Source organism: Rhinolophus sinicus, chromosome 9 (genome assembly GCF_057876585.1).
Source record: "Rhinolophus sinicus isolate RSI-liver-muscle chromosome 9, RSI-T2T, whole genome shotgun sequence".
Lineage (NCBI taxonomy): Eukaryota > Metazoa > Chordata > Mammalia > Chiroptera > Rhinolophidae > Rhinolophus > Rhinolophus sinicus.
In genome coordinates, this window is record NC_142509.1 from 16466008 (window position 1) to 16478321 (window position 12314).

Below are 12314 nucleotides of genomic sequence, written 5' to 3' on the forward strand. Positions count from 1 at the left end.
GGGATGGTGGGCAGCACCCCCTGCAACTAAGATTGAACACAGCACCTTGAGCTGAGCTGCCACTGAGCTCCTGGATGGCTCGGTTGGAGTGCGTCCTCTCAACCACAAGGTTGCCAGCTCGAGTCCCGCAAGGGATGGTGGGCTGTGCCCCCTGCAACTAGAAACGGCAACTGGACCTGGAGCTGAGCTGCGCCCTCCACAACTAAGACTGAAAGGATAACAACTTGAAGCTGAACGGCACCTTCCACAACTAAGATTGAAAGGACAACAACTTGACTTGGAAAAAAGGCCTGAAAGTATACACTGTTCCCCAATAAAGTCCTGTTCCCCTCCCCCAATAAAATCTTTTTTTTAAAAAAATGGGCAGAAAACCTGAATAGACATTTCTCCAAAGAGGGCAGACAGATGGCCAATAGACATACGTAAAGATGCTCAAAGTCACTAATCATCAGAGAAATGCAAATTAAAACCCAATGAGATATCATCTCACCTGTCATGATGGCTATCATCAATAAATCAACAAGCAAGTGTCAGTGAGGATGGGGAGAAAAGGGAACCCTCATGCACTGTTGGTGGGATTGCAAATTGGTGCAGCCACTATGGGAAATGGTTTGGAGGTTCTCAGAAACTTAAAAATAGAACTACCTTGTGACCCAGCCACTCCACTTCTGGGTATTTATCTGAAGAAATCCAAAACACTAATTTGAAAAGATATATGCACTTCTATGTTCATTGCAGCACTATTTACAATAGCCAAGATACGGAAGCAACCCATGTGCCCATCAGTCAACGATTGGATAAAGAAGATGTGGTATGTACGTATATACAATTGAATATTAATCGGCCATAAAAAATGAAATCTTACCATTTGCAACCACGTGGATGGACCTAGAGGGTGTTATGCTAAGTGAAATAAGTCAGACTGAGAAAGACAACTATCGTATGATTTCTAAAGGACAAATAAAGGAAGAAACAAAGCAAATGGACTCAGATACAGAGAACAAAATGATGGTTGCCAGAGGGGAGGGAGTTTGGGGAGCTGGATGAAAAAGATGACAGGATTAAGACATACAAATTGGTAGTTACAAAGTCACAGGGATGTAAAGTACAGCATAGAGAATATAGTCAATAATGTTGCAACAGTTATGTATGCGTATAGTGCCAGGTAGGTACTAGACTAATTGGAGGAATCACTGCAAAAATTATGTAAATGTCTAACCACTATGCTGTACACCTGAAATGAATATAAAGTAGTAATGTCAACTGTAACTGAAAAAAAAAAATTAAAAAATAATCAGAAAAAAAAAAAGTAACAGAAGAGAGTTCCCGTCAAGATGGAGGAGTAGGTGAATGCTATGCTGGCCTCCTCCTGTGACCACCTCAAAATTACAACTGAATTATAGAACAATCAACCTCAAGAACCATCTGAAGACTAGCTAAACAGAAGTCCTATAACTTAGACTTAGGATATAAAGAAGCCATGTCAAGACTGGTAGGAATGTCGGACATGCGAAACTGAGCTGGCCCCACACTCACGTGTGGAGGTTAAGAATCCAGAGGGATATTTCAGCTGCAGTTGTCCCCCCTGAGAAGTGAGGAGTCCCAGCCCCTCACCAGGTTCCCCATCCTAGAGCACCAGTATAGGGAAGAGGAGCCCCCACAACATCTGGCTATGAAAATCAGCAGGGATTCCGTCTATAGGGTGAGACGGAAGGCTGCTGGAAACCCAGGCATCCTTTTAAAGGGCCCATGATTTCAGGCACTCACCCTGGGCTCTGGCAGAGGGACAAGGGCATGGGAGGTGCCAGAGACATACAGGGAGAGATTGACTTGTGTGGCTTCAGAGTGAGGGCTGGGGGGGGGGACAGTCACCATTGTCCCTGTGTTGAGCCCTCTTTCCACGCACTGGTGGATAGGCACCATCTTTCCTGTGTTCTTTTTGCTCTTAAAGCCGTAGTCCAGGGTCCCAATGAGCTGTGTTCGCTGCCTCCCAGGGAAAGATTGACCAGTGAATGGCAAATCATGACTCTGAAAATCTAAGAATTTCACCATTATGTCTCCTTAAGGAATTTCAGAGCTAGGTTAACCTTTTTAAAGATCTCCAGTTAAGGAGGTGAGGCATTTTGTTTGTTTTAATAAAGCTGTCGGCTATTCCTTACCAAAAAAAGTGTCTGGCACATGAGAGAGGGTGAGTGGGCTGTGGGGTGCTGCAGCTGACATCTATGGATAGACAATGTCCGGCCTCTCCAGGGCTGTGAACAGCCTGGTGGAGAGCATGAACCCAGACTCCACTGTGTGGTCTGTGGACGTCAGCCCAGGTGGGCCTCCTTCCCACACTGCAGAGCAGACACCACACATTTAAGAGGCCTGAGAAAACATTCAGCTAATGAGAGTGAATCATAAAATGCTGGAAATGGACATGTCCACAATTTTCTCAGCTTGTTTTCTGGACAGAAAGCTCAGATTCCCACCTGGACAATGACAGCCCCACTAGAGGCCTTCTCTGTTGAGGGCAGTTTCTGACCATTTCTTTGGGTCCCACATCAGCTTTCTCTCTCAGGGAATTTCCGTTATGTGGAAGTTTATCCCCAGGGTCCATTTTTCACATCTTCTGTCTTCCCCCTTTTATCAACTCTTCATAGTTTTCTGCTGGTTTGGAAGGACTACCTCGAGTTTGCTTTCTGCCACCTCACTATATGCTGATTTTCTGCTGGGCCCTGTCTGCTGTTTGCTGCCTCTGCTGTTTTCCTGTAAATCTGTACAGTATCTTCCTTATTTATGATTGTTCCTTTTCATTATGATCTGTTCCCACTTAATCAGTTAAATGTTCTCTTTATCCTTTTGAAGACACTATCAGCTATTCCCTAATATTTGTGCTAATAAATGCGCTAAACATATTTCAGCAGAAGTCAGCTCTTTCGGGTCCCCAGAGAGTGGCAGGATCTGCCAAAGGTGCTGGGGTGCTGCAGGAGGGTCTGTGCACACTGGGTGTTTCTGCCCAGGGTCTGTGATCCCTGCCTGTCACAGGTTGACTTCAGTGTGCACCCAAGGCTGAGGCTGCTGGCAGACTGTGGTGTCAGGAACAGGCCTGGGCTCTTGGTGGGGGACAGCTTTGCCCAGTGTTTAGGACAGTAGTGGGGTCTGCCCAGGACCACTGACCCTCAACAGAAGCCATGATGGCTAAGGAGCCATAGTTCTACCTTCCCCTTCCCCCAAGGATCTGTCAGGACTGTCAGTCCACCTACCACCAATTATCTCATGGCACAGGTGAGGTCCCACAGGGTGGATAGGGGTGGTTGTCTGCATGTGTGTGTATACGTGATTGTGTGGGTGGCTGCACATGTGTGCCTGAGGGTGGGTTTTAGGAAGTCCCCAAATAGTCAGCAAGCCTTCTGCAGTGTTCCTACCTCCTTGGGACAGGAACACACAAGCCTGGCTCCCAGCAGTGTCATGTGGTATATGTGTGTGGGTTGGGGGAGCCAGATGGGGACACTGCAGTACCCAAAGTCTGCACTGGGTGAGGGTGGGGTGGAGCCCCCTGAACGGTCTCACTGTGTCATTTGCATGTGAAAGGCAGGACTTTGCTGTTGGCTGGAGGTTGGTAGTGTCTGGACCTGTTGCCATGGGCACTCTGAGCTTCAGGAGCAGCTGAGCTGGCTGGGGGGTGGGGGGGGAGGTTCCAGGAGCAACAAGGCTGACATCCAGCTCAGCTTCTGGGAAGGAAGTCCTGTCCCTAAGGGCCTCTGCGAGGAGCCAGAGCTGGCTAGAGGCCACTCGGGACCCTAGGCAAGGAGGGACCAGCCAGGACCTGGCCCTTCGATGCAGAGGGCTGGGAGCAAGACTGGAAGGGCCGGGAATCTCCCTCCCCAAGGCACTCCCACCTCTGATCCAACCAGAATCAGCCAGCCACAGCCACCCTGCCTCTGCCCACAGCAGCGGGAGGGTCTTCCTGACACCGAGCTGCTTGTTGTCCCTGTACCCCTCACTGGGCTAGGGGTGCAGTGCAGGCGAAGCCTGGTGGAGTCTCCCAGCTTGGGTCTCCAGTGTTCCCTGATGAGGGAATGAGGGCCGATTTCCCCATACATCTCATTCTTCCCAGACAACCTTCTGGGGCCACAGGTGATCCAGCTGAGCTATAGACCCCATCTTGCTGGATGGCAAGGTCCCATCCAGGCTGGGCTATGTTGAGCTTCCCCCATCCACCCCCCACAGCCACCCCCTCCCTTCTAGGGCTGTGGGGAAGGTTTAGCTGGTATTTCTGATAATGATCTGTCAGGCACATCCAGCTGCCCTAGAAAGTGTCAGCAGCCAGCAGGAATGCTGCCGGGAGGGTGAAGTGGGGGTGCAGGGTGCTTGCTGACTCAGGAACACTACCATGTCAGGGCGGCCCTTGGCCCCCCCTCCCTGGGACCTGTGTGGATCTGCCCACAAAGGGACAGATCTCTCCTGGAGCCAGTACCACCTCGTACTGCCTCTTGAGGCCTTTATCCCCCACCCCAGGGGCTTAGTTAGCAAAGCTGCAGTGGGTCAGACTGAGGTCACTTGGGGAGGGCCAGCCAGGCAGGGTGCCCAACATTCAGGGGCACTGCCAAGAGCCTGGTCAGCAGCAGTGAGGGTGGGAGGGACCCGTGGGCTAGGACAGGGAGGGGCTCTATGGCTGAGGCCACGTCCAGGGTGGTGGGGAGTGGGGTCTGCCAGGGTGAGCCTGCCTGACTGTGGAGCTGGGACACAGAAAGGGCAGACATGCTGGGGTGGGGGGAAGAGGACTCCACTAGTTCCCTGTCACCACGCCCTGCACCCACATTGCACTCAGCGTCCCATGTCCAGGCCACAGTAAAGTTTCCTCTTGTCCAAACCTGGCCACATTCTCCCCAGGGCAGGCAGGGCAGGGGGGTGGGGGTGGGGGGTTGGCTACAGCAGGGGAAGCCAGGCCAGAGAATCGAGAGACAGTGAGCTGGGTGGGCAAGAAGGCATGCACAGCTCCTGCAGCAGCCCTAGTCTCAGATCTCCCGCCATCTGAACCTCCTGCCCTGCCGCCCCCTCCCCCAGACTTCCGGTGCCTAGTTCCCACTGGGTCCCATGCTGGGTTACCGATTAGGTGGGAATTTCCTTGCTTCCTATGCCTTTCTGCCTTTATCTAGGCAGAGTGCCCTTCTTGTCAGAACAATGGGGAAGACTGGCAAGTTCCCTAGCCCCCGGCAGATAACCAGTCCTCAGGGCCATGGGGCTGGTCCCAGGGACACCTTCATGGGCAGGTGGCTCTAGGGGAATCTTAGCCCCTAAACCTAAGACTCTCCTGCCCAGCTTCCTTGGCTTTGTAACCTGGGTGGGGTGGGGGTGGCTCTGTCCCCCCCCCCAACACCAGAGGCTTATTGGCCACAGGCTCCCAGGAGCTATATCACCATCGCCCCTCAAAGGGGCTTTGTACCACCACAAAGAGGCTCTGTCCCTCCATGAGAAGCCTGGGCGTTGCCATGGTTACAGAGGGGGCCTGGGAAGAAGGGGGTCCACCGTGTTTGGGGGGAAAAGGGCATTCCAGGCAGAGGGCACTGGTGTGCACAGGCCAAGGGGGTGATGGCTGCACTGCCCAGCTGCGGCCCTCAGCTTGGCTCGACAGCTTCCCCAGCTGTACTTTGGAGGAGCCATCAGCGCATCTCAGGACCCCTTGGCCCCTCAGTGGGGGCTGGCTTCCCAGGCCCTGGTTGCTGTCGGCTCTGTCTCGGTTTGGTCCCAGCCTGGCTGTAAGCCTCAGATTCCTGTGCTCACCCCCTAGTTCGGTGGGGTGGGGCTCTGAGCCTGGGCCCTCATAACTGCCCCTCCATGGTTGTTCTGTTCTTCCTAAGATGAAGATGGGGGTGAGTTGGACTCGGAGGGATTGGGGGAGCCACACAGGGCACCTTGCAGGCTAGGTGCCTGGTGGGGGAGGTGATGGAGGCAGCAGGCCCGCCAACCCCATACAGTGGGGCATCTTGGGGCTTGACCTATCGCTTACCGCTCAGGCTTTCCTTTAACGGGGCTAGAGTGGATGGGCTGCCGGTGCGGGTGGAGAGAGGGCTGTGACTGCCAGCACTCCCGGCCTGGAGCCCCATGGGTCCCCAACCCTGGGGCCTCAGGTCCTAGGGGTGCCCCTGGGCTGGCTGTTGCAAGTACCGCAGAGAAGGTGCGTGCTACCCACCTGCAGCTGCTCTTACCCACATGGGGAGTCTGCAGGGCATAACCCTCAGACTGCATTGCAACTACAGCTGCAATCTAGGTCAGGTGCAGGAGGGGCAGTGAGGGAGCTGCCCTGAATCCCAGCCTGAGACCAGAGGGACTGCTGTCCATCTCCATCCCACGAGTCCTCACAGAGAGGCGGGTCCCAGGGAACTAAGGAGATTTGAGGGGCACCGCAGTTGGCACAGGGAGCACAGGCAGGCCCCACTGGGAATCTCAGGCTGAGACCTTTTAGTGGCTTCCGGCAATGGCTCCCTGTGGCTAGGGCCTCCCACCGAGCAGAGGCAGGAGCTGGGATGCTCACTGTCACTACCACATTTAACCTGCAGTCACCCAGCCACTCTCTAAGGTTCCCCAGGCCCCCAGAAATCTCCCTGCCTTGACCTGACCCTGAGCTTCCTGCATCAGCCCCCCACAGCCCTGGGTCCTCCTCGACTACCTGCCCAGTGACCCTGTTGCCCTGGGGCTGACCAGTGCATGACACAGGTCACCCCATTAGCGTAGGGCAAGAACCTGTTGGGAAGAATACCCCCGACTGTTCTCCCTGCATGTAGGAGTCGTCTTCTATGTGATCATGGCATGTGTACTGCTGGGGGTCTATGTGGACAGCCTGGGGGCAGGAGGGGGTCACTGAGTGGCTGTCTCTGTCCACCCCCTGCCCTCACAATGCTGTGAGGGCACCTCTTCTGCAGGGGAAGTCTACTTTGAGGCTGAATGCAATTAAGGCTCTCCCAGCTCCCTAAAAATCCTGCTGCTTCCCTTGGACAGTGGGTGGCACCACACAGGCCCCTGGAGAGCTGAGGTCTTCAGCACCTCACTCACTTGGCAGCCAGCTGGGGTGGGCATCTTCTTTGCCATCTCTTTCTTATGATCTGATTATAGCAGGAGAGCAGCCCGAGGGCTGGGAGCCACTGCAACCTGAGATGCATTCCTTCCAGTCTTTTTTCCTGTGCTTGTGTGCACACACGACTGTTTCCACACTCATTGCTTTGCATCTTGTCTCTCTGGCCACATCCCTGGCTCATGACCTTTGCCCATTTTGAGTTGGGGTTTTGGTTTTTCCTATTGATTTATAAGAGCAGCATATAGATGGAGGATATCACTTTACTGCTAGATGCTGCAAAGACTTGATCCAATGTGTTGATTGACTTTTGGTTGTCTTTATGTCTTTTTTCTCCTACTTTCTATTATGGAAAATTACAAATACACAGTCACAGTCTAGAAATAAAGTCATTGCCCATCTTTTGTATGAAACACTCGCATGTACTGCTCTAAATGGTATTGCTTTAAAACACACACACACACACACACACACACACACACACACACAAAATTATAACCACAATACATGGCACTTTTTTTTGAATGTACAAAAATGTTTCATTCTTGCAAAGTTGAGCCCATCTGTCTTTCCTTGGCAGTTTCTTCCAGTGCTTTAAAGTTGGGACCAGCGTCCTCCCACCCAGGCCCCCCAGGCCCTGCACTGACTGACTGTGGTCCTGTCTGGCACAGACAGACGGACAAGCACTCTGCCCTGTGTGACCCCCAGACCCCGGGCCTCCTGCTCTGTCCCTGTCGTCAGCCTTGACAGTGAGAGTCCGTGGGTTGGCCAGAAGCTATCCCCATGTCTGCAGGCAGCATCTGACCACATGAGGTGGTGACAGGTTAAAAATGGGCCCACACAAGGCCTGGCCAGAGGTGCAGGGAGCAAATCTCCATGCTAATAGTGCCAAGACGGGGACAAGATGCCCTCCTAGACAAAGTGGGCTTTGGCGCCACTGGACCTGGGTTCTACTCTTCTGCTCCTGCTGGAACCACTTCTTCCCCATCTAGACAGGTGGGAGTGTGGGGGTGGATGGGTGGATGGAGGTTCCACCAGTGACCAGTCCGCTCTCTCCCCTCGCTGGGGACAGGGGCAGTGGGCAGTGTGCTGACCGGTGGCCGGTGAGGCGTCAGGACTGGAGTCCAGGCCTTTTGCCTGCCTCCCACTACTGGCCTGACCCTTAGGAAATTCCTCTAATTCCTGAACCCAGATTGGACTCAAGCCCCATAGTTTGGTTTTCTGGAGCAGGGTTTGGCTGGACTCCCTGTAAGGAGGAATGTCTGGGTCAGCAGGAAGACATCAAATGTGGGCTTAGGTTTCGGGGAGGGATCAGTGTCTTCCCCTGGTTCCTCTAATGGTGCCTTCACTTTCCTCATGGAGCATGTTGGCCATAGTTGTGCCCTGGAGGGCTGCGGGGCAGGGCTCCCTCCTCCCAGCAGGGTTTCAGAGCCTGGTTCTGCCCAGCCATTCATCTGCCCATCTATCCATTCACTTATTCCTCTAGTCAGCCTCCCACTCCTCCCCAGTCCTTTTATCCACTGATGCATTGCCTACACATCCAGCTATCCACCCACCCATCTACCAGCGTCCTCTCACACAACCAACTAGTCATCTAGCAATCTGCACATCTGTTCACTCCTTCCTGTCCCCTTCCATCCAGACTTCTGTCCTTCCATCTCCCCACCCACTCACCAATCCATCTACCTGGGGTCACTCCTGGGGTGCCCGGGCCTGGTCAGGCTTTCCCCAGGTTGACCACCTCCACTTCTGTCCAGAGACAGGCAAGACTCTCTGGACAGCATGTTTTTTCCTGTCTTCTTGCTAAATCATCTCTGTGAGCAGGTGGGCATGTGTGGTAAGGAGCTTCCTCTGCCAAGGACTCGTGAAGCAGTGGCTAGGGTCTGGGTGGGGGTCGTGAGGGGTCTGCCTTGTAGGCAGCACAGGACCCTTTGCAGGTGAATGGAGGCTGTGATGGCGTAAGCCAGGGAGGAGACTGAAGGTTAGCCGACGTCCTACAGTGCGGCACTTCTACCCTTCCGGGTCATAGGAGGAGTGAGTCTGGTGCCCACCTCCACCCAGGATCAGGGCCCCCACCCAAGTCCCAGCTGGTGAAAATGTCCTTGAAGTGTCGTGGTCGATCTGAAAAGTTCATGCACATTTTGCCTTCCATGTCATCACAGATTTATCATTTTAATAGAAATACAGCATTTTGAGGTACCATCAGAAAAGCTGCCATCTGGGGTGCTGGCCTGGGTCACCTGAGCCCACATGTGCTCCTGTGCACCTGGGATCTGGGGAAGCTACCTTGTCACAAGAGTGGGCTTGGGTCTTCCCTGCTTCCTAGATGCCCTCAGCCAGCAGCTTGACCCCTCTGCACCCCAGGGTGACAAAGCTGCAGCCTGCAAGTTTCGGTGCCCCCTCCAGCCAGGGTATACCCTCCAGCTGGAGCAAAGGGCATGAGCCCAGCACCCGGAGCAGCTTTGGAGCACTCTGCCCCCAAGCTGGCTGGCATTAGGGGATGTCGCCCAGGATACACACAGTCATTTAGCTCCAGCTGAGAGAACTGGGCAATGAAAAGGTCAGTGTGGGCTTTCGCTATCTTCTCACTATTGTCTCAGAATTCTGGACCCCTGGCCAGCTCTCAGCCAGAGTGAGTGGGCCCCCTTCAGAGGGCTCCTTGGACCCCAGAGCTGGAGCATGCTGGAGAGCCCAGGGCAGGGAAGCTGGAGGCTAAGGCTGCCCCTCACCTGCTGTCCCCAAGGTCTGCAGTGCAGGCTTCGTCCTGCTGGTAGGGGGGAAGGGAAGGCTGAGATCAGTCAGGAACCCATGTCTCTGCACAAGGAGGAAGAAAAGCGGCCTCCTGGCCAGGAGGGCAACAGCTGCCCCATGGGTCCTGATTGCCACCTCCCCTCACATGTGTGACCCAGGTCTCAGCTGTGCACCCAGCGCCATGAGGCTCAGTTGAGACTACCCTGCTACAACCAAGGCTCACTGAAGGCTGACCTTCTCCCTCCCCCCAGCTCCTATGTGCTGCCCTCCAGGGAAGAAGGCCCCAGCACTCCACCTCGGGCAACCAGGTTTAGTCCATCTGTGCACAAGGCCTGGTGGCCACCGCACGCAGGTGTGTCTGGGACCCTTGCACAGGGGGCTGCGTGCCCATGGCTGTGTATGTGCTGTGCTGTTTGTCCCTTATTCCCTGCTGACCAGAGGACCTGGTCTGCATCTCGCCCACCAAACACGCCCCACCGCCAGTGGTAGCCACGACCTCTCCCAGCAGGAGTTCAGTTCGTTCTTCTGGCTGTGCTGACCTCACTGCCCCTCCTCTAGATCACAGTGACAATTTTATTTTGTGACAGGTGCTAGGGAAATGAAGAGCAGCTTCTGGGACCTCCACTGGCCTCTTGTGCTCTTTGAGCCTCGGTTTCCCCAGTTGTCGCAGTGGACTGAACTCTGCAGTGTCCTTTCACTTCGAGGTGCACCAATGCCCCTTGACAGTCCCTGGTCCAGTCGGTACTGTGGCCAAGCCTGGCACGGACCCTTCCTCCTGGGCTCTGTCCTTGCTGCTGGCTCCACCCTGCAGAGCTGGCCCTTCAAGGGTGCTGTCACTAAGCATTGTGCTGTCACTAAGCTCGGTCCTAGATTGGTGTAGGGCTGAGCGAGCCAGCAGAGGCAGCCTCGCTCGGCAGGCTGGTGTGGATTGGGCCGGAAGGAAGCCCCAAGCAGCAGTGGGCACCGTGCTGTACACCGAGCACCCTGCAGTGTGGCTGCGTGGCCTGCACCCTACCTGCTGCCGTGTGGCTGGGTCTGCGCTCTGCATATTCCCCCTGCTGCTTTTTGCCCATGAAAAACAAACACACTGGGCAGCCAGGGAGCAAGCGGTGAGGAAAAGCGCTGGCTCGTCATTACAACTGCCAAGCCCCCACCGCCCCCACCCGCTACCCTGGGGCCTTCAGGGGCAGCGCTGGACTGGGGCCCAGGCAGGCCTGACCCTCCCGGCACACTGGGCCTGGGAAGCCCGGGCCCCTGCCCTCAACCTCTCTCTGGATCTGGCGTCAGGCACATGGGCCACGTCCAGGCACAGAATTGCAACCAGGCTGTACTCGGTTTTCACTCTGCCATGAAGGTAGACACCACCCTCGTTCCAGCCAGCGTGGCTGTGAGTGGAGACCAGACCACGGGTCTGTCGGCCTGTGTCACCCCTGTGCCTGCCTATGTGTCCCGGGCACCTGGTTGCTCTGTAGCAGCACCTTATTCCCTGCCCGCTGGAGAACTGTCTCTGCCACATCAGCTGTGCAGCTATAGCTATAGATGGGTCCCCCACCTCTCCGGGCTCCAGTGTTCCTTTTAGTGAGATGGGCTTGGGCTGGCCCCATGAGATTGGGGTGAGCTGGCATGTGCTGTGGGCAGCAGAGGGTCTGGGAGATCTGAGCACTTGTCATACCAGCTCTTCTGGCCCTTCCCTTCCCAGCGGGCTCTGGGATGCCCGTAGTCCGTGGTTCTGCTGGGCCTGCCATGAAGCAGGGGAACAGGGTTAGAGCCCCACACCCCATAGGGAGGGAGCCAGCTGCTTCTGGCCAGCCTCAGATTAATGGCTTTTAATTTAGAATTTAATCAATGCAGCTTCTCTCTGGAGAGCTGAATGCTCCAGTCTGGGAGTGAGTCGTACGATTTGTGAGTGGGGCAGACGGGGACTCTGATGGCCTCTCCCAGGCCTCCACCCTGGCCCCACCCTGACCTTGCTCTGCTTTGCCTGCAGCCAGCAGGCGTCCTGGTCATGGAGGACTGCAACGTGCACTCGGCTGCCAGCATCTTGGCCTCGGTGAAGGAGCAGGAGGCCCGCTTCCAGCGGCTGACACGGGCGCTGGAGCAGGAGCGGCGCCATGTTGCCCTGCAGCTGGAGCGTGCCCAGCAGCCTGGTGCGGGCAGTGGTGGTGTGGGCAGTGGGCAGCCCCTGCCAATGGCCTGGCAACAGCTGGTCTTGCAGGTAACAGCCCAGAGACTCAGGAAGGATAAAACAGCCAAGTGGGAAAACAGTCAAGGGGCCCTGGTGGGCCATAAGCCAGCATGTATTGGCTTATTGCAAGACCTCCTGGGGCCTCTGGGGAGGGGAGGAAAGTGGGATTCCCAAGGGGCTAGAAGTCCCATTTGGGTGTGCTGGGCACCACATGATGAATGGGCAGGACACAGACTGACTATCAAAACAGCACCCTTCACTTGAGTGGGCCCCCACGGTCTAGGCAGCTAGGCAGGGTGTGTTCTGGGCAGCTAAATGGTCAGC

General features: G+C 55.2%; 1 protein-coding gene across 6 annotated transcripts in view; it reads left to right on the forward strand.

Moving 5' to 3' along the window:
* ARVCF (ARVCF delta catenin family member) overlaps positions 1-12314 on the forward strand; it is a 58468-nt gene that overhangs the window by 25751 nt on the left and 20403 nt on the right. For 5 of the 6 annotated variants that reach the window (XM_088800874.1, XM_019755874.3, XM_088800872.1 and 2 more), the window contains exon 3: positions 11793-12020. The exons of the other annotated variant lie outside the window; for it this stretch is intronic. In XM_088800874.1, coding sequence (XP_088657000.1) covers positions 11811-12020 — 210 coding nt within the window. In that variant the 5' untranslated portion in view covers positions 11793-11810. The remainder of the gene's footprint in view (positions 1-11792; positions 12021-12314) is intronic. 6 annotated transcript variants of the gene reach the window in all.